Raw genomic sequence first — 22,886 nt, 5'->3', positions numbered from 1 at the left:
CCATTTTGCGTGACGCACAACCCAAAACACAACTTCGCTAATAGCAGTCACAAAAATCACGTAGTTAACGGAAGGAGTTGAAACTCGCACTGAGCTATGGGAGGGTACTGATACACGGGCTCTGTCAAGGACAACAGCGCAGCGTTGCCAGATCGCTTGCAGTGTTGCCAGTAACATTACTTTTCTGCCACACCTCGTATGTAGTTGACAAAGCCTGCCATATTAGCCTTCTTCATCGTGTCGGTCTGGATGAGAACAGTGACATGTCCACTGGGATTCATAATTCCTTCTAATAAGGATGTGCTTTCAAATATCTTCTCGTCGTAATTTCAAGGTTTGATCTGCCAACCCAGGATCTTGTGATCTAACAGGGCTAAAGTACTTTCATTTTCTTTTTTTCTCACACTGGTTTGCTCTTTGCTGTGTTCATTAGTTTGTTTCAAGTCACTTTTCTCAAAAGCTTGAGCAGCACAGTACTTGGCAACACCTCAACATTAAACGAGAACACAAATATCTGTGATTTACACACTGTAATCTTTGGATGGGTTCATTAACTGGCACACATAAATCCTTTAAGAGACTTTGGAATACTTGATTAATCTGTACGCTTTCTGTGAGGGACAGTTGTACGTTACAGAAGACAACCTAGCTGGCAACGTGGATGTGGATGAGTCAGTGGTGCAGGCCTTCTATGTTGACAATTACTTACAAACTGTACAGACACAGCACCAGGCCATAAAGCATATCAACAAAATGAGATCCTTACAAGCAGGTTTTCAAATAAGACAGTGGTCCAGGAATGTCCTTGATGCTGTTGACCATCTACCCTCTATGGGAAGATCAGAAGGCACTCAGGTATGGCATACTGCAAACAAAGCTGACCCACACAAATGCACAACCTAACTATTGTCCACATATCGCACTTTAGACGGGGCGGCTGCTCCACCATGTCTGTGGAGGCACACTTAGAAACAGAAGTCACTGCCACAACAGATCACAATATGAAAGTTTCCCTAAAGACAATTAGGTTATTAAGGGCTAACAAACCTGTCCATTCTAACAGTCATTTACGTTCACTTGCTCCCACTCTAGACTCTTCCTTGGGTCTGATTCAAGTAAGTGGCAGACTCCGCAAGATGCACTTCATCCATGCCTTGACCATTTTAAATACGAAGCAGGGAGTTTTGCACACTTTCACTGTACTCATTTCTGTCTGTAGTGCTAACTGAACACCACAGGCAACCAAAAGTGATGAAATCAAAAAGTATTCAGACTCTTCACTTCTTTCACATTTTGTTATGTTGCAACTTTTGGCTGAAATCATTTAAATTCATTTTTTTCTCTCATCAAGCAACACACAATAACCCAGAATGACAAAGCAAAATCAGGATTTTAGAAATATTTGCAAATTTAGTAAAGATAAAAATAAAACTGAAATATCACATTGACATGCATATTCAGACCCTTAGCTATGATACTTGAAGTTTGGATTAGGTGCATCCCATTCTATTGATTATCATTTAGATGTTTGTACATCCTGTTTGGACCACCCGTGGTCCATTCCATTATTTGGACATGAGTCATTAAGGCACACACCTGTCTACTGAAGGTCCCACAGCTGTCAATGTGTATCAGAGCAAAAACCAAGCCATGAGGCTGACGGAATTGCCTGTGGAGCTTACAGACAGGATTGTATCAAGACAAAGAACTGGAGAAGGCTAAAAAACAACTCCTACGATATTGACGGTTCCCAAGATCATAGAGGCATCCATAGTTCTTAAAGGGAAGAACTTTGGAAGAACCACAGTTACAGTACTATACAATACAACTCAACTTATTTTTTGTATAGTGCTCTTCACTGAGTGCAAGCGGAGAACGCTGTGAACATACTCTCAGGGAAAATTCAAATATAAATTATACAGAATACTAAATACAGAAGGGATGCCTAAAAAAATCAAGATTTACTAAAATACACAGAAAAATAAAGTATACACTTATTAACATAAATGGAAACCAACAATATCTGTCCATTAATTAACTGCATAAGTATATAGCAGGTTGACAAAGGAGGAGACTAACATTGACATAGACAAAGTCACTGTCCAGGAGACCTCGGCCAACTAGCCACCTACCCCTTCATTCTATACCTTCAGTTGACAAATCAAAGCGAGGTGATCAAGAACCTGATGAGCTCCAGAGAACTTGTGTGGAGAAGGGAGAAACTTCCAAAAGGACAAACATTACTGGGCTTTTTGACAGAATGGCCAGACAGAAGTCTCTCCTCAGCAAACGATGTTGGGTATTTATGCATTTTTTTGTGTTTTATGGTTGTTTTTATTAATTGGAATTCCTATGTGTCTTATTCTTATGTTATTTCTGTTATGTCTCTCTTATGTTCCTTACGTTTTGTGGGTGGTTCCCCCAAAGATGGGACCACCTGCCTATCACCACCAGGAACTGCCCTCTGCTCTATAAAAATAATGGATTCCCACAATTCCTAGCAGTTTATTTTGAATGAGCTAGGGAGTGGTGAGTTCCCGTACCTTTCTTGCTCTGATTTTTCAGCTCATGCTCCGGTTTTACTTTCTCATATACAGTATGAAGTATAGGAAAAGTATTGTAATCATCCAAAGATTCGATGTCAAGATTTTAATAAATCTCAACATTTTAGACCTCCCTGACTTTCTCGTACATGTATAGGGAAATTATTGGAATCTTACAAAAAAAATCAGTTTTGAGAATTTGATAAATCTTGATGTTTTAGACCTCCCTGAGTCCGAAAATACCATTTTTGGAATTGTGTGTGTGTGCATGTGTGTGCGCGTGTGTGTGTGTGTGTGTGTGTGTATGTAAACACGATAACTTCAGTATGCTTTCACTTAGGTCAACCAAATTGTGCATACAAGTAATAGGTAAAAAAACATAGATTTCAATCAACTTTGGGCTATTTTTGCTAACCAGAGTCCAATTTATTCAACTTTACTTTTATAGTAATTGTTCAATATATTATTAATTTGATTTGATTTGTTGTTGATGGTTCTTTAATGTACTTAATATAAATATATTATCATTGTCTTGCGGTTTACTCCTCAATTATCCATCCCCATATCTGAGCATAAGAGAAAGTCTAGGGGAGACTTCTCCCGATTTTTTATCTTTACCTTTGGACTGTGTATTTTCCCTTGGATTGCCTGTTTGTTTAGGCTACTCCATCACTCATTAGAGCTTAATGTATTGTTTGAATATTTTTAATTAAGAACAATCCTTTTTATTTTATAAATAATCTACTTGATCTCTATGGTACTAGCTGTGATTTTTGATGAAAAGTATGGGTGGTTTTGGGATTGACTTTGTGACTTGCATACTATAAGGCTACCTATTACAGAAAAACACACATGGAAGCATACTTGGGAGTTTGCAAAAAGGCACTGAAAGGAATCTCAGACTATGAGAAACAAGAAACTTTGGTCTGATGAAACCAAGATTACCGTCATCTCTGGAGGAAACTAGGCACTGCTCATCATCTGTACAGTACCATTGTAGCGGTGAAGCATGGTGGTGGCATCATCATGCTATGCAGTTAATTTTTAGTGGCAGGGACTGGGTAAACAGAACTAAGTAGAGAGATATACTTCATAACAACCTGCTTCAGGGTGTGCTGAACCTCAGACTTGGAAAAAGGTTTCTTCTTCCAACAGTTGTCCATCAATGGTCTTCATCTATCCTGGCAGAGTTTAAGAGGGTCTGTAGAAGAGAATGGTGAAGTTTCCAGGTGTGCAAAGCTTGTTTTCTTAAACCCAAGAAGACTCCAGGCTGGAACAAGTGTCAAAGGTGCTTTAACTACGTACTGAGTAAAGGGTCTGAATACTTGTGGAATATTTCATTTTTTTATTTTTTATAAATTTGTAAAAATTTTGAAAATTTTGTTTTAGCTTTGCCATTCTGAGGTATTGTGTGCTGCTTGAACAGGGGAAAAATAATTAAAATTATTCTAGCATAAGACTAAAACAACAAAATATAAAAAACGTGAAGGGGTCTAAACTCTTTCTAAAGGCACTGAAGTAGACAGACATGTAACTTAGTAACACAAAGGCTAAATGACTAAAACATTTAAAAACAATAGTTTATACCCAATCATACAGATGATATGCATTCAAACAAACTACACTGACATCATTAATATGTAAAAAAATTGCTTAGAACTTATACATAGAGATACGGCATCAAATACAACCTTGCTGGATGTCCAAGAGTTAAATGGTATTTGGGGAAAATAATATGGCAAACTACTACTTCAGGCTGCAGTTAATTTAAAATTTGATTACGTCGTAATTGTTTTATTGTTGGCAAAATAAAGGCTAGAAGTAAAGTGTAACAAAACTACATGAAAGGTTAAAATAAATATGGCTTTATTTTCTTACCACTAATCCTCCAGTTGGTACTGTGAGATCTGACTCTCGGCACAGTCCATCCAGTGACATTACTCTCTGTGTCTAATGACAGATTAAGCAGGTTTGCAGGACTCCTACCACGAATACGATGATATCCACCTCTTCTGGATTCAGAGTCTTTAGTAAAAACAAAAGAAAAGGAAAGGAAAAAATTATTCATTTTACTTAAACAAATCACAAAATGTTAGAACATAAAATAAAGATTTCTCCTTGATCATGGAAACACTCATTATGGAACTTATCAATAACCCATCCTAACCATTTCTTGTACAAAAAGATACACATTTAATATAAAGTTATTGCTAAACCTCATCCTGCTGCTCACAGAAACTGTGACAATATTACAAACGCATGTTTAAACAATCCCACTCATCTCAGGAGAATTAATAGTCTACAAGATTTTTTCTCTACTTTATGTAAAATGTTGTTTTTCCTGTTGTCTTAAGGTTTAAGTGTTTGAAGTTCCAGTCATCGTGGCTGTCTATCGATATGATGATGATACTGTCCATCTCCATCACTCCCCCTCCTCTGTGTATGATTGTGGATGTGCAGGCCAATTTGGGAAAGGCAGACCCGGGGGCACGATGGGCAAGGGAACTGCACCCCAGGCTCATTGGGTTGGTTTTGATTGTGATATCTTGCCATGCTCTGTTCCTCTTGTTGATGGGTCTGTTGTTGTTCAAAGTGATGGACCCCTTTAATTACTCTATCACCAAAGCATGCGGTTCAAGTATCTCAAGCTGCATGTGTGGAATGGAGCAGGTCTTACGAGAATGCTTCAAGTAGTCCTTCCAGCATTTCTTCGATCCACTTTGAGGTCGGGATCCTTCAGCAAGTTCACTGTACAGGACCATCCAAGGAAGGCGAGACTCATTCATGGGGGATAACATGCCCGGTCTATCGGAGGATGGCTGAGCAGCATGGCCTCAACACTGGTTGATGAGCAGCATTCCAGAATTTTAGTGTGTGGAACCCTGTCCTCTCAAGTGAGGCAGCAGATGTGAAACACTTCTAGCGTGTGGATATTCTTACAGTAGGGAGTCCAGGACTCGCATCCATAAAGGAGTGTTGATATACATACCATGTGATGTACTACAACCTTGGTTGACATGCAGAGATCTCGGTTACAGAAGTCATGCTTGTGTAGACGGTCAAATGCAGTGAAGTCTAGTTGGAGGTGGTTTGCAATTTGCAATTTGCAATAGGCATCACTAGGCATTATGCTTCCAAGGTGGAGGAAGGATTGTATGTTTCCTAGTGTCTTGTTGCCAATCTTGATTTCCACTGGAGGATCTGTGTGCTGGAAATCAGTCTGAAGGGTCAGTGTCTTAGAGGTGCTGATTTCCTCGCCCATCCAGGAATAGGCTAAGTGTAAGGACTCAATGGTTTTCTGAAGGCTTTCCAGGTGAAGAGCTACACCAGCAACATTGTCAGCATACTGGAGCTCATAAATGATTGTCGAGGAGGTTTTTAAGTGGGCTGACAATCTTCGGAGGTTAAACATATTGCTATCCAGTTAGTGCCAGAGACGCACTCCCATCAGTGGCGTCCATTGCCATTTCTGGAGAGAAGAGTTATGGTGACAAGGTAAATATTAAAAAGCATCAGAGCCAGGACACAGCTTTACCTGACACCAAAAGTGATTTCGAAGGGAGCAAATGTTTCCCCACCAACAAAGACCTTCACCATCATTCTAACATGGAAGAGATAGAGCATACTGAGGAATTTCAGGGGTCATCCAAACTTATGCAGCACTTCCCAAAGCATCTCATGGTTGACGGTGTCAAATGCTTTTTGCAAGTCAATGAATGCAAAGCTGATATCTCGCTTGTGTTCCCAAGCCTACTCTAGGAGTTGGCGGATGACGAAAATCATGTCAATTGTGCTGCGTTTGGAATGAAAGCCTGCATGTGACACCGGAAATACTCTGTTTGCAATGTATCGAAGTACCTAAAGAATTGTGATATGGCCAAGGACTTCAAAGCAACATCCATCAGTGAAATACTGCAGCCGTTGCCACAGTCTGATCGGTCCACTTTTCTTTGTGTAGATGGTGACGATGGTAGCATGTTTCCATGAGTTGGGAATTTTCCCAGTTTTGCCAAGCTTCCAACATAAACTGAAGAACAAGAAGATTAAGTCTCCCATATTCATATATTTCGGCTGGTATTGTGTCTTCACCAGGAGTCTTCATGTTCTTCATGGCATGGGCGGCAGTTTGGACTTCATGGAGGGTTGGAGACTTATCTAATTCAGGAACCTGGGGAAGTTTGAAGATCTTCTCAAGGACTGAAGGATTGGCATGGATCTTTTGGTTCAACAGTTCTCAGAAATGCTCTGCCCAATGATCCAATATCTGTACCTTGTCATTGAGGAGTGTCACAGCATCTGTAGTCCGGACTGGAGCTACGTTACGTCAATAAGAACCATAAAATCCTTTGATGGCATTGTAGAACTCATAGATTTTGTTCTCATCTGCGTAGTGTTGGATTTCAGTGGTCTTGTTGATCCACCAGTTGTTCTTGATTTCACAAAACCTATGTTGTGTAATTGATCTAGCTTCTTTATACTTCTGCAGGATGGAAACTGATGACAGATTTGTAAGATTAACTTGGAATGCTGTATTCTTGGCCTCCAGGAGGGGGAGAATCTTGCCTGTGGCATTCAGAATCCAGTCTGGGTTCTTCCTCTTGAAGAATCCAAGGGCTTTCATGGAGGAGGACTGCAGGGCTGTGATCAGCAAGGTCCACAGATCATCAACATCAGGATTGGTAGTCATTATATCATATCATTGCCTGAAGAAGGGGCCTGAGTTGCCCCGAAAGCTTGCATATCGTAATCTTTGTAGTTAGCCAATAAAAGGTGTCATTTTGCTTAACTTTTCACTACAAGCACTCAATCAATCATATGGCTATAGCGGAGTGGCTAAACAAAAGTTACTGTTGAATTAAAACCAAATGTGACTTTAAAGGACTCTGAGAGCATGAGTCTTAGATTCTCTGGTCTAATGACAGAAATATTCAACTATGTGAGCAGGACTCCAAGCACAATGTCTGTCATATACCAGGCACTGCTCATCACTTGCCTAATGCCATCCTTGTAGTGCTTCTCAGAGGCAGAGACAGGGACACTGGTCAGAACTGAGGGAAGGATGAATGCAGTTAAACACAGAGAGGTTCTTGAAAAAAATCTGCTCCAGAGTGCACAGTTTACATTTAAGCATGACAATGACTTGAAGTATACAGCCGTGACGACTCCAGAGACAGTCTTTTTTTGAGTGGTCTAGCAAAAAGGCCAGACTTAAATCACACAAAATATCTGTGAAGAGACCTGAAGTTGGCAGATATGGGTTATTGAGTGTAGATTGATAGGCAAAAATGGGAAATGTATACATTTATAATTAAACCTGCAACACAATAAAATGTACAGAATGTGAAAGGGTCTGAAACCTTTCTGAATGCAGTGCGTGTTGCTGTTGCTTTTGGCCAAAGTCTTGCACACTACTTAAAACACAGTAGAATACCAAACTGTTTGCATCACATTTGCTACCTAACGATAGATTCAGTACCAGGAACAGCTTTTAGTGCCATCGTTCAGTAGTGCAGTGGTCTGGGCTGCTTCAATCCAGTTTTATCGGTCTGAATCTTGTACCCGTTACCATCTATGTGGACTTTATTATGGGAGCTCAGATTTTTTACCTATTAGTTTAACTGGCATCCAGTAAGTCCAGGACCCTCACCACCCTGGGTTAGGTGTGTTTAAGTATGAATTACTGACAATTTAGAACCTACAGAAAATTCAAAATGCAAGTGCAGATAAGACTAGAATTTTTAAAAAAAAAGCATAATTGAAATGTCATGGGGAAACTGGAAGGGGGTGTGTGGCACTTCCGATATCTCTGCAAAAAGATGAAGGTCCAAGTCTTTCAAGTCCTGGTGCTTCCTGTCTTGCTATATGGTTGCAAGACATGGACGCTATCCAGTGACCTGAGACAAAGACTGGACTCCTTTGGTACTGTGTCTCTCTGGAAAATCCTTGGGTACCGCTGGATTGACTTTGTGTTGAATGAACGGTTGCTCATGGAGTCCTGAATGAGGCACATTACCTGCATTGTGAGGGAACATCAGTTATGGCACTACGGCCATGTAACACGATTCCCCAAGGGTGATCTGGCTCACAGAATCCTCGTTGTTGAGGACCCAAGCAGATGGACCAGGCCAAGGGGTCACCCACGTAACACCTGGCTGCAGCAGACAGAGGGTCATTTCCAGTGGGTGGGACTAGACCATGTGTCTGCCTGGGGGGTTGCCAACCAGGATCCTGAGCTGTTTCCTCATGTGGTGGGTGCTGCAACATGCTGTACCAGTGCATGCTCCCTCACTTGACCTAATAACTGAAATATCTACATGTTGCATTTTATCTTTAGGACTTAATAGTAGTGTGACGTAAGCTCTCATTGAACAACAATGGTTACATCTGTTTTTTTAGAACAATGACTCTGCAAATTACTTTCAACTACCTACTTACCTCCTCTTGATTTGTCTTTTTCTCCATGATGCTTCCTCCATGTTTCTGCAGAGCTGTCCCTCTTTGAAAAAATTGCTGGATTTCTAGGGACAGAAAGTGGAGCCTCATGTTTCTGGGAAATCTCCCTGCCAGAACTGTGATCTCGTCTCCTATAAGGGCCGTTGGGTCCATGTCTGTGTCCTTGGCCTCTGTCACTCCTACCTTCTTGTCTGCCATGGGGATGCCACTTTTTATCAGCTTCATCTGAAGTACCTTCTGAAGATAAACACATTGTACCATATCATAAATAGCTACAAATTGCAAAAAGAAATGTTAATAGAACAAAATTAAGAAACCAATATGATTTCCGTGAAAAGAAACAATTAGCAGTTACACTTTCAAACCTGATTTTAAATTTGAATTCTGTAACAGTAGCTATGTTACCTGTCGAAGTCACGTAATTGAAAACACTTAAAAATATTTGGTTTTTGACGTCTTTCGTCTTACATATACCTTCAACATTTGTCCTGTGCTTTTCTTCAGTATCGATGTGTGTCTCAACTTCTCTAACCTGCCATGTCCTCTCAATCGCAATTCCTGTAAAGCCTGTTTTTCAGACTCTGTCACTTTCTTTGCCTTCAGTCTGCTTTTTGACTATCACCAGTGGTAGACGGACCCCCATTATCCACTGTGAAAACATCATTCTAATTGTTGCAGATATTTCCCATGTTTGAAGGTGACTTTCAGTGTTCCTCCTATTCATTTCCTCACTACCCTTGTGTGTGTCAGCTTCTCATGCTCAGTGCTTTCTGTCTCAATCGCATTTGACTGAGCAATTAAAGTGAAACTGACCAATCAGACCAAAGCTAACTTGGCCAATCAGATTACTCTGTGACCTCACACCCACACACACCAGGCAGTAGTGTTTTACTATATGCTAGATAGACAGACACAGAGGTGGGAGGAAGCATTTTGATGTGACAGCCTCTGATGTGTAGCAGATAAGACGAAAATGAACATGACAACATCCATGAAAAGTCTTTCATTCCATCCCTCATTCATTTTGAGAAATTTAATGAAAAGGAACTAGTAAGCTTTGCTGGACTGAACGGCTTTTTTTTTTCCAATAGTCTAATGTTCATTCCAAATGACCACAAAAAAAAAAAACGAAAGTATTTAAAAATCAAAGATCTGAAATTAAAACAAACACAAAGAAAAATCAGAAGCTGTGTTGTTTTCAGCTGAGCAGATGGTGCTGGTTAAGCTGCTATATGTGCCATGTCATAAAATGAAGTTATTTAAAATAAAGTGTTCTGGCACTGCCAGTTAAGTTCTAATTGTTTAGCAAGCTTTTGTAACCTCAACATAGAAATCCTAAAGTCGCTGCTGCTGCTGCAGGAAACAGGAAGGCAATGTAACAGGAAGTAGGAAGTGCAACAGCAGTAAGCGTGGTGTGCTTGTTATCTCGGTGTTTGTTCTCTTGAACAATCCTTCGCCATCCTGCTTAGTTAGCCCTTGTGAAGACATTCCCTGTAAGTTATCTCTTTTTTCTAGTTTTATAGCTTTTGTTTAAGTAACTTTGGTTAAGGAATGACAAAGTAAATGTTATATTTCAACACGTAAATTTACTGAGCTTTCGGCTGTTACGCTCTTAGTTATGAGTGCTACTGTAATTACTTTATATTACTTATACAAGTACTTATTAGTTTTTGTTTGTATTTGTGTTTACAGTTTCACACCATTTGTGTAATTAAACATTCTCAACATCACTTTGTGGTTCTGGGAATTATTATATGAAGGTGTTTAGCTTGCTGGATAATTGAACAGGAGATTCAGTGAGGCCAGTACATAAAGTATGTGACAAATCATGGCTACTTCATCTGCGGACAGTTTCAATTTTGCACTAGGGCTGAACTGATTCCTCAAGAAACTCGAGTAATTCGATTACTAAAAATAATCAAAGAAGTGGAAACAGTTTGGGGAAGGCCCTTTTCTTTTCTACCATGACTTTTCACCTATGCACAAAGCCAGGTCCATAAAGATATTGAGGAATTTGAGTGGCCTGCGCAAAGCCCTGCTCTCAACCCTATTGAACATTTTTGGGATGAACTGGAATGCCAATTGTGAATGAGATCATCTTGTCCAGCATCAATACCTGACATCACAATTGTTCTTTTGGCTGAATGGGCACAAATTCCCTTAGACAAACTTCAAAATCTTGTGGAAAGAAGAGTGGATTGGAGGCTATTATGAAGGGCTGGGCCAACTCCATATTAATGCCTCTGGTTTTGAAAAGGGATGTCCAACAAGCTCATATAGGTGAGATGGACAGGTGTTCACAGAATTTTAGCCATATACTGTATATTCTGCATTATACAAGTATACAAACTCAGGCAGTTCAAGTTTATGCTTTATAACTTCAATAGGTTTCTTCACATCCTCCACCGATAGTATGACACTTACTACAGGCATTGAAGGAAGAATAATAAACTTCTGACATTTACCATTCTGGTTTGAAGTTTTACAAAGTGGTCCTGCTCGTCGACTGCCTGTTGCGCTATGGCCATGACCATTACTATGTGGCCTAGACTGACCAGTTGTGCTATGGTCATGACCACTGCTATGTGGCCTAGACTGACCACTGGCAGGTTTACTTGATGAATTGCTGGGGTGTTGCTGTCTGAAGTGTCCACCTCTCCCCCAAGCATGTGCCCCTGGAAAAGCAAATAAAGAGTCACATAAACAAATACATGACAATGCAGATCTTGAACATTGTTTTCAATATAACTTTCTATTCTAGATAAACAAATACATAATCTTGAGTAAGATATTGATCTTTGTAACATTCAGCCACATTGTTAGAAGACAGAGTGACTCAGTCAGAATGTTGTCACCAAGTGCCTCTCCAGCTTGATCCTGAACTGACATAAGTCATCGGACTGATTTACTGATACAGTTGGGAGGGTGTTCTATAAGATAGGCGGGGGATGTCTGACATGTCTGAATCAGCTGCCTGTTCTATTTGGTACTCAACATGTCTCTCTGGATCAGAAATGTGCCTCCCATCCCTACTAGCAAAATGAATGTGACACATCAGGAGGTACACAAGACCAATCAATAGCAAAATTCAAATTTTAATGGTAAAGAAGGGCATTGGTTAATACTGCTGCTTCACAGGTGGAGGTGGTGGTGTAATGGTGTAGGGGATATTTTCTTGGCACACTTGACAGCAGTGCACCCATTTTCTGATGGTTACTTCCAGCAGGATTACGTGCCCTGTCACAAAACTCAAATCATCTTAAACTGGTTTCTTGAACATGATAATGAGTTTACTGTACTCTGCAGTCACCAAAGCTCAATCCAATAGAGTACCTTTGGGATGTGGTGGAATGGGAGATTTGCATCATGGATGTGCAGCTGACAAATCTGCAGTAACTGCATGATACTATCCTGCCAATGTGGACCAAAAACCCTGAGGAATGTTTCCAGCACCTTGTTGAATCTATGCTACGGACAATTACGGCAGTTCTGAAGGAAAAAGGGGGTCCAGCTAGCAAGGTGTACCTAACAAAGTGCCGGCGAGTGTGTGTGTGTATATATATATATGATCATATATCCTTACCTAGTGTTACGCTTGTAATTATAAGATTAAGAAAGGAAAAATAACACTAAAGAAAGGATATACTTAGCTTCTTCTAATATTGCCTGGACATTCACAATAACAAAATTTCAAGGAAAAGCTCCTAGCACAGTGTGCTGTCATGGGGTCCCTGCAGTCAGCTATGACCACTTCGTTAGGGTGCAGTAGGCATGTTTCCTACATACGGGAAGGAGCAATGTTTTCCATCTATCTGTAGGCGCAGTTGCCAGAGATTTATGCTTTTCTCATGGTCTTTGGTTTGAAAATAAGAACATGGAATTTCCGAACATGGGATTCATTCTTTGCTAACGTTTGGAAACTCTTAACAGTAGACCGTAGCCCCTGACCATATATTGATCATTACCAAACAGGGAGTACACCAGCATCTTTGAATAGCCTGCCTGAGTTGCCTCCACTCGTCTCTTCCCATCTCAGTTGTGTCTTCTCTCTGTCAGTTTGCTTACATGGCAGTAATGTCTCCCGCCCCGCCAGCTGGTTTGTATAGTTTAGATGTTCTCAGCTGTGTCAACTCAAGGTCTTAGTTACCTGTTTTGAGTAAAATAATATGCTATGGAATAAACCTTGCAGATCACAATGGCACACTCCAAACCTTTGGCTGCACGGGTCCATAGACCAAAACAGGTTTTTAATCCGTAGCTACTCACTATTTCCAAGTAGTCCATTGTAGCCACTTGTGGCTGGATGAAATCAGTTCAGAAGATGGATATATTGCCTAACTGGGCAGTAGATAAACTTTCCAGTATGTTATGGCTGATCCTGAGTAATCTGATTAACTGAACAAGAGGACATTCACTTTTTCACGGAAGCCATTGGATGCTGAATGATTTTATCTATGAGTTCTTGATCATGCAGATACTGTATAACCCTCTGTAGCACCCCAAGACCCTACTGAATTCCCACAGTACCACAAATTTGTGTTGGTGAGGGTCAGATTGACCTTCTTCCCCAGTACTATTGAGGAGCTACCATGTACTGTACTGGTGCATCATACTGCCTTCTGCTGGCCTGGTAGAACTCCATATAAAGTAACTAGAGTTCTCCTACTTAATCCAAAGTCCTGGATAAATGTAGCACATATTGGTAGTGCTCTCTGTTGGCAATAAAAGGTGCCTCTACCTGGGCTTCCCTCACAACAGATAAATAACACTTGGCTCTAAAAGTATGTAAAAATGGACTTACCACCTCTTCTTTCATTCCCAGACATGATTTTTGAGATGATAGTTCTGCGAATAAATGAAATAATGCTAGTTAGACTTGCTGTGCATGAGAAAGCCAACTTGAATGACATACAGTATTTTTTGTTTAATTAAGAGTCAAATTGAGTTGTGACCCACTGGTATGAAGGAAGCGGTCTCCAGCTCACCATGTAAACAGCTGAGAGGTAAATTAGGAAAATGACTGACGTCAGTGTCTGCAAATTGTTACTACTTCCTTTCATTGTTCTCAATGATAAGTTTTCACAGCAGAAAACCTCAGATCATGACTTCAGGACGACATTATTCCAAGACCAGAGAACCAGAACAAGAAAGGGTTCATGACCCCCCCATCCATCCTTCAATAAATCATACATGGAATTATTTGACTTAAGGACAGTTGTAACAGCACCACAAACAACAAATTTACCAAATCTGCCCCAGAACATATTAAAAGGACTACTAAAGTCAAGATGTTATCAAATGTTCATGCCTATCACAATGTATAGATACAGAATGTACTGCACGTTTATGTAGTACAGTGGAACCTCGGTTTACGAGTAACTTGGTTTACGAGTGTTTTGCAAGACGAGCAAAATTTATTAATAAATTTTGACTTGATAAACGAGCGATGTCTTCCAATACGGGCAGTATGGATACACTTTGTCTGCTGAGTGTCATGTGAACTGAGCTGATGGTTCTTCTCTCTCTCTCTCTCTCTCCTTATCTCTCTTGCTCGCAAAGCGCGTCTTTTTCTCCTTATCTCGCTCGCTCGCACTCGCCTCTCTCTCTCTCTCCTTATCTCTCTTGCTCGCAAAGCGCGTCTTTTTCTCCTTATCTCGCTCGCTCACAGTGCAGTCTCTCTCTCTCTCTCTTCTCTTGAGGGCAATTGTCTCCTATACTCCGTCTGAGTCTGTTTGCCTCACTCATATAGTCATCATCTGTACGAGTGTATACTGTTTACTACAGCATTGTGACTGTGTGTGTGTGTGCGCGCTGTAAAGTGCGAGTCCCCATCTTGCGCCCCAAAACATGAAGCTGAGTCTCATTACTTTAACAACACCAGCCGCCTTCAGCTTGAAACAGCAACAGCGCTGTTATTTATTGCAGCAGGATGTTTATAATGTTTCTTGTATTGCCCATTGACGGCAGGCGCTTATAGCATGTCTGTGATCTTTTTAAATGTGCTTATACGGTCAACTGCTACAGCGCTGGGAGACCGATTGCTTTGGGACGCTCTTCCGCGTGTCGTCCCGTTGGGTGGAATCCCACATGAGTTTAGAAACTCACTCACACCAGTCATGATTCTTTTTAAAGGTAAAGTGCAGGTTAATTTGTTTTATGTATTTTTACTTTATATTTTGTATTAATCATTTTTATATGAATAGTTTTGGGTTGTGGAACGAATCATCTGAGTTTCCATTATTTCTTATGGGGAAATTCGCTTTGATATACGAGTGCTTTGGATTGCGAGCACGTTTCCGGAACGAATTATGCTCGCAAACCGAGGTTCCACTGTATAGTATTTCTTGCAATAATTGACATAAAGTGAATTGTACTTCAGTGTATTGTTGTGGACTCACACTACATTTCACAGATTTGCACTGTGGTGAGCTACACGTTTTCAGCCATGACCAGGCTCAGAAGTGGTCTCCTCACAGTATGAGCTAACATCAGAACTCCTAGTCTGGGTTGTGCGGATACCACTTCTGAACACTGTCAGCAGGACGCTCCCTGGGGATGCCAGGAGTTATCTGCAGTCAAGAACGCGGTCGAATGGTGAATCTGCAGGAATGAGTCGCTGACAGAGAATAATAAGAGACAGAAAAATTGCATTTTTATTTTTACTTATTACATATTTAAGATCCTCAATTGTTTCTGCTTCTCTTGTTTTCTTGATTTAGCAAAATACCTTATTGTTACAATTATAAACTGTGCTTACATACTTTTTCAAGACTTGGGATCCCTATAATAACATTAAATAGTTCAGACAAAGTTTCATTTCATTAAAGGAGGATCACATTTATAGGTTTATAGTGTCATTATTGTTATGTGTGCAGAGTCCAGTGAAATTCTTACTTGTATGTGCTAACAAACATGTAACACACTGCAGCTCTACATCAACGTGGCTAGTGAATATAACTACCCTACCACAAAAACCAATAAACTTCTGTCTTCATTATCTTCAGGCGTTTTCACACCTAGTTTATTTGGATGGGTTTTTTTTTTGGACTCTGGTGCAATTTCCCTGCAAGCCCGGTTCATTTAGGTAGATGTGAACACCACAATCGCACTTTGGCATGGACCATTGATGGTGCGTGATGTCTTAGTACCAACATGTACTGTCTGTTGTCTTCTGACAAGAAATCCGAGAATCAGTTAAAAAGTGAGGTATTCAGTTCAAGCATAGAAAGTTTCACTATTAGCTGCTGTGAGATGATTTTATTAAAGGCTGAACTGAAGTCAATAAAGAACATCCTGGCATAATTGTTCTTTTTCTCCAGGTGGGACAGGATGGTGTGTCGAACAAGTGTGATCACATCATCTGGGAAATGATTGCCACGATATGTACAAGAGTTAAGACATATTGTGGATAAAACAGAAATCTTAGAGATTGGCCAACATGGATATAGCAAGGGCATTAGAAATAAAATTGATCCCTTAGGTTTAAAAGTCAAGTTGGAAGTAAAGAATTTGTGGGCAATGACAGACTCTGACCTAAGCTTTAAATTGCACATTAATCAAATTACTAGGACTGCAAGTTTTCACTTAAGAAAAACTGAAAAAGGTTAAAGATTTTATAACATTACAAGATGCTGAGAAATTAATCAGCACTTTTGTTTTTAATCAACCAGATCACTGTAATGCACTCCTAACAGGACAACCTAAGAAGGACATCAGTTGGTTGCAATTAGTGCAGAATGCAGCAGCAGGAATCTTAACAAGGAAAAGGAAAATCTGAGCACAACTCACCAGTTTTAGCGTCATTACATTGGTTACCCGTGTCATTTAGAATTGACTTTAAAATACCACAAATGGTGTATAAAGCCTTAAATAATCTTGCCCCATCCTATATTTTGGATTGCATGTCCCCATACCCTCCGAGTTGTAACCTCAGATCTTCTAATGGCGGTCTGATGGTTAAGGCTTTGGACTTCAAACCCTGAGGTTGTGGCTTCATATCCCACTACAGACACTGTGTGACCTGTTTGTGCTCCAATGGGAAAACCAAAAGAAATGTAACAAATTGTATCACAAATGTTGTTAGTTGCCTTGGATAAAGGCGTCAGAGCCATGCATGAAAGAAGTGGTGAGGTGACCTTTTGCTGCTACGCACCTAAAACCTGGAATACTTTACCAATAGAGATACACCAGGCTAACACTGTCGAACATTTAAAAGAAACAAACTGCTAAAGAACTATAATTTTAATTTGGGCATAAGGACTAAAAATCTTTAGATTGAAGATTTCAAGAATCCCAAAGTTTATTGTCATATGCACAGTAAAAAAAACACAGTGGTTCAAACCATGCAACGAAATTCTTACTTTGCCAGTCTCCCTTACACCAAACAATAGATTACATAGAAATTAACCTAAAAGTAATAATTTGGCAGAAATCAGCAAATAATCAGAAAAAATATATATAAAGTACTCTGTGTCTCTGCTACAGACAGGCTAACAATCAATGGAACTGATGGAACATGGAGGAAGCTGTGATAAATCTATTATTCAGGAGTCTGATGACCTGTGGGTAGAAGTGATTTGTGAGTCTTGTTGTCTTTGATTCCACACTCCTGTAGCGTCTCCCTGATGGCAGAAGTGTGAAGATACTATGTTGTGGGTGTGTACTGTCCTTAATATTGTTGGCCCTCCTGATGACCCTGGTAGTATAAATGTCCTGGGGTGATGGGAAGACTGTTCTAGAGATGAACTGTGCAGTTTTCATCACACGCTGGAGATCCTTACAGTCCTGTGTGGAGCAGCTTCCATACCACACCGTGATTCTCCACTGTAAATCTATAAAAGTTGCTATGGATTTTGGTTGACATGCCAAATTTCCTCAACCTTCTCCAGAAGTACGGTCTCTGCTGTGATTCCTTTAGAAGCTGGTGAGTGTTGTGCGACCAGGTGAGATCCTCACTCATGTAAGTTCCAAGGAATTTAAAGGTTTTCACCCTCGGCGTTCTGTCTCGCCGATGTATATTGGGGTATGCTGCTCCTTCCTCCTCCTCCTCCAAGTTTTAGGTTTATAGGTCATTGGTGTCACGTGTAGAGACTATAGTGAAATTCATACTTGCTCGTGCTAATCTACATATTACATATCTTTACTACTACTAAGTTCGTTTTGCTGACTAAAAATGAGCGTTTGCAAAAGGGAGCCTTTCATGGACTTTTTCACTGCTTCTTCTACAGGTAGCAAGTTTCAGAATCTGTAGGTAGGAAATGCTATACAAGCACCTTAATTTTAACAAGACTGAGGCAGACAGTAATGGAAACATTTACATTTAAAAACAAGCTTTACTTTTAAAAACACATTTGCTATGGGTAAGAAGTGATCTTTGGTTAATTAAGTTGGCAAAAGTATGGCACTGAGAAGTTTCACACCCTCTCCTTAAGCAGAACAACTGATATATAAATATGCACTTGGTATGTTAAGGACTAGAAGAACAGCTTTAATTAAACTGGAAACTGAATATAGTTAGCACGAAAAGGTATGCAGCAGGACTATAAAAATTCCACTACACTGACTTGTCTGCCATAGGGCACAGCAGCTTTATACATGCCAACCCTGACTTGGCATGTACTAACTATTTAGGATCCCATTAATACCTGACACTATTATTTTATCAAGTCCATTTCAGAGTCACATGGAGGCCAAAGCCTAACAAGAAGCACTGGGCCCAAGGATGCAATCAATTCTGACCAAGGTGCCAGGATGTCTCAGTCTCCTACACACCAACTCAGGCACAATTTGGAAAGACCAACAACATTATTAGCTTTTCTATGCAAACAGGGGAAGAAAATGTGTGTATGTCAAGGAAAACCAACCCAGACCAAAATCTTCATGGAACACAAACTAGGCAGTGGATTTGAACCCAGGACAGTAGATCCATGAGGCAACAATGACAGCCAATCTGACACTATGATGCGAATCAACACTTGAAAACTTCACAATGTTTCTAAATATGGCTAGTTTTTGGCATCTGCATTGGTTGTGCAGCCCCCATTTGGGCTGCAGTGATGGGCTCACTTGGTCATTTTTGGTTTAATACAGGTGTGTGTGTGTGTTTTCTACAGTAGAAAAATGAAGTGCCACTTTGAAATATAAGTACAACTCTCTGTGAAGCACGGGCAGCCAACAGAACCGTCCGTAATAGAGTGTACTTATTGAATATGCCACTTGATGTAGTTTGCCTTCAGTCTGGCTAATTGGCATTCAGGGTGGCATCATGCTGAGACGTATTTCTGGTGTTTATTCTACAGTCTTGTATGTGACTTGGCCAATTTTTTTTTCTTTAAGCCACCATACCAGATTTTCAAGAAATAATGATGACTGTGTTTTTCAACATTAACAGATTTGTTCATAAAGAGTTAGTTCCCTGTGGACCAAACTATTAATCAGTGACTCTGTACTGAACTGTACAAATGTCTACAAAAAAACATCCGGAAGAAAAAAAGTCTGGAGAAGAGATGCACCCAAAACTGGATTTTGCACCATAACAATCCCCCTGCATACTCGCCGTCGTCACTCAAAGAGTTTTTAACCAAAAACAATGTGGCTGTTGCTTCACACCCCACCATATTCACCAGATTTCACTCCTTGTGACCTTTTCTTGTTCCCAGAATTGAAACTGAGACTTAATGAAAGTACATTTGCTATTGTGGCAGAAATCCAGGAAAAAAATGCCGGAGGGCCCAGACATAATAACAAAAAATAAGTATAGGATTTGTTCCCAGAAATGCGAGAAGTGCTGGGACAAGTATAGGCAGTCCCCGGGTTACGTACGAGATAGGGAGTGTAGGTTTGTACTTAAGTTGAATTTGTATGTAAGTCGGAACAGGTACATTATTTTAATAAATGCTGTTGTTGACTGACTGTAACCAAGTGCTCTGCCAATGAATGATTTGAGTTTCACCTCTCTCTGATCTCTTTATTATTTCTACTTTATTTTCAATGGTGATGTATCACAAGCACTTGCATCAGATTTGTGTTTCAGACACTGTTGAAGGGTGAAGACAAAAGGTTAAGATGAGCTCTTCTGCACAGCACTGTACACACTATCACAGCAGGAAGGTACCCGTCATCAACACGTCTGATGTACTGACAAGAGACAACTTCCTGCTATGTGCATAACAGTACAAGCAGGCTTGCTATTGAGAATGACTTGGGGCGGCGAGGGGCAGTTTATCACCCGCCTACCACATAGTCACCTCCACTAAAGTATGCTGCCTGCAGCGTCCGCCCACCGAGAACAAATACGGTGTGGCGAAAGGTGGGTAGTGAATCGACCACCACTGCCCCCATTCAACAGGCATCCACCTGAGGCACACTACACTGCACGAGCAGCGAAATCGGCCCCCTCCAGCCTCTGTCCAGCCACCGCTTGCAGCGTTCACAGGCCGAAAATGACGGAGCAGCAGTTACTGAGGCGCATGCGACACAGCTGCCTTCCCGTTTGTAAGTCGTATGTCGGATGTCCGTAACTTGGGGACTACCTGTATACTGAATCCCAAGGTGAGCATTTTGAAGGTAACTAAATTGGAATTGTTTGCATGTTTTATATACTCTAAAGCTTTTTTTTAACAATTCCAGGAATTTTGGCATCCAGACTTGTATGATGGAATTTACTGCTAATTTTTTTGTAAATATCTACCTTGTATTGTGTCCCTACAGGTGCTTTCCCTCTGCAGGAATTTTGTATTAGGATCTAATGAGTTCCTGTTGTAATGGATGGCATAAAGAGACTGGTATTCCGGCCGGGACTAAACAAGGATCCTTACCCGGGTGGGAGGCCAGTATAATGGAAGGACTGGGGAAGATAATTCATTTGGGGACATGCTCTCCCCCAAAAAGTTAGGTGGCAGCCTGCATGAGCTAAGATTCCCATGAGGACTCCTGCAGTGCACGAACAGGCCTAAAGGCTATTATAAATATCATACACATTATCAGCCTGGTCCTAAAATCAAGAACAAGGATTTTTCTCCTGCACATACCCAACAAAAAGGGGCGAAACCTGGCCCATAATGACAAAAACAAAGTTCCTTTAACATTTAGAGAATAATTGCCAGAAGTCAAAATAAAACAAGAAAAACATCAAGAAAATTAATTTTAAAAAGAAATGTCTAAAGAGATAAATCTCAAAACAAACAAGATCAAGTCCATAATCCAGCTTGTATATCCTCAGATTGCATGGTGTCTGGGAAACCAGAACCGTAACAAATTCTTACAGAAATTTAAAAACCCAGAGAGAAGAGAGAGCTGAATAATAATAAATTTAATTGATGCAACAACATTATTTCAATTGGCTTTTGAGGGTGTATATGGTTTTTAGGTGGTCCCACATCTGCAGCCTTAGGAGGAGCCATTCCTTAGACTTAACCAAAAAAGAGCAAGGCACATAACATAAATAACAAATATACAGATAATCAACATCAAACTATCAAAAGAACAACAAACTCATAAAAGAGAAGCACAAAAGGGAGTCAACACCAGAAACAAAAGCCACAGCAAACCCTCCAGGGCTTCATGTGCTCTAAACAGAGCTAACGCCCGAGAACCATAAAGGAGTAATTGTGAAGCAAAATTATTAATGATATATCAAAATGTAAATGGTAACAAACAAGGAACTGGAGGTAAAATAAAAAAGTTAAAGAAAAAAAACTACAAGGTAATAAAACACAGCAAAGGAAGTACAAAGTAGCCATGATTGTGGAGGAATTCAAATGGAAAAAGGTGGTGCAATTAAGTCATAGAAATGAGTCTAAAAATAATAACAAAGTCAAAACTAATACAAATATTCAAAAAAAAGAAAAGAAGAAAATCATAAAACAGACAAAAAAAAGAGAATTTTCCCCAGGGCTCTGCTGGATTCTCTGGATTCTCAGGTCTACACATTTTTCTTCTTCCTAGAGTTGGCCACCCAGGCAAACTGGGCAATCATGGAAACCTTGGTAAGAGAGGTGACCAATAATCCAAGAGTCAGTCTGGCTGAGCTCGAGGGGCCTCATGCATAACGTTGTGCGTAGAATTTACACTAAAACATGGCGTACGGACAATAACAGAATTGTGTGTGTGTGCACAAAAAAATGCAGATGCATAAATCTGTGCATACACCAACTTCCATGTTCTTCTGCTACATACAGTAAATGCCAGTCAGCATGAAATGTAACGCTCATGCTCGCGCCTGCTGCCCCACCCCAACTCCTCCCAGAATTCCGCCTCTTTGAATATGCAAATCAATATAAATAGTCCCTTGAGTTCAGCATTCTGTGAAAAGGTAATGGCAGAAGCACAGGGGAAAAAAGAAGAATTTCATCGAATACCAAGTGGAAGCAAGGAAAATCGTACTATTTGTTGGTTTAAGCATTGGTGTAATCAATAAAAGGAAGTTGAACGAGTGACAGACAGGGGCAGAGAAACTCGAACTTTCAAGTTCAGAAAGTCGCACAGTGCCCGAAATAAAAAAGAAGTGGTCAGATATCAAAGTTGCCATGAAAAGGCGAGTTGTAGCACACCGTCTGAGTGTTATATGGAAGCGTATTAGGGTACAGAGAAAAAAAAAAATGGACACGCAGTGGGGAAAAAAAAGAGATTATTCCTGACTCCCACAAGATGCTTGCTACGCCGTGCACAACCCACGATGAAATAATTTATTGCAGCAGTACTGTCTCTTTCAAACATACTATCCTCAAAATCCTGTACATCCTTTTCTTTCTCCAAATAACCAATCAGCACACAAGCTCTGCAATAAATGTCAAGCCATCTGTAAGCTTAGAACTCCGACTCTTCAAAACTTTTAAGGAACTTTGAAATATCTTCATAGTACATGTCTAATTATTCTGTCCATCTATGTAT

At 40.3% G+C, this 22,886-nt stretch overlaps 1 protein-coding gene across 2 annotated transcripts in view; it reads right to left on the bottom strand.

Annotated features, from left to right (window-relative positions):
* The window catches only part of LOC120530153 (NFX1-type zinc finger-containing protein 1-like), a 215,428-nt gene that overhangs the window by 186,895 nt on the left and 5,647 nt on the right, over positions 1-22,886 (bottom strand). For both annotated transcript variants that reach the window (XM_039754362.1, XM_039754363.1), the window contains exons 2-5: positions 13,798-13,841; positions 11,462-11,671; positions 8,979-9,233; positions 4,422-4,568 (exon numbers count right to left, since the gene is read on the bottom strand). In XM_039754362.1, the coding sequence (XP_039610296.1) occupies positions 4,422-4,568; positions 8,979-9,233; positions 11,462-11,671; positions 13,798-13,822 (637 nt within the window). In that variant the 5' untranslated portion in view covers positions 13,823-13,841. The remainder of the gene's footprint in view (positions 1-4,421; positions 4,569-8,978; positions 9,234-11,461; positions 11,672-13,797; positions 13,842-22,886) is intronic.

This window comes from Polypterus senegalus, chromosome 5, assembly GCF_016835505.1.
Source record: "Polypterus senegalus isolate Bchr_013 chromosome 5, ASM1683550v1, whole genome shotgun sequence".
NCBI lineage: Eukaryota > Metazoa > Chordata > Cladistia > Polypteriformes > Polypteridae > Polypterus > Polypterus senegalus.
This window is presented reverse-complemented; position numbering and strand designations above follow the sequence as displayed.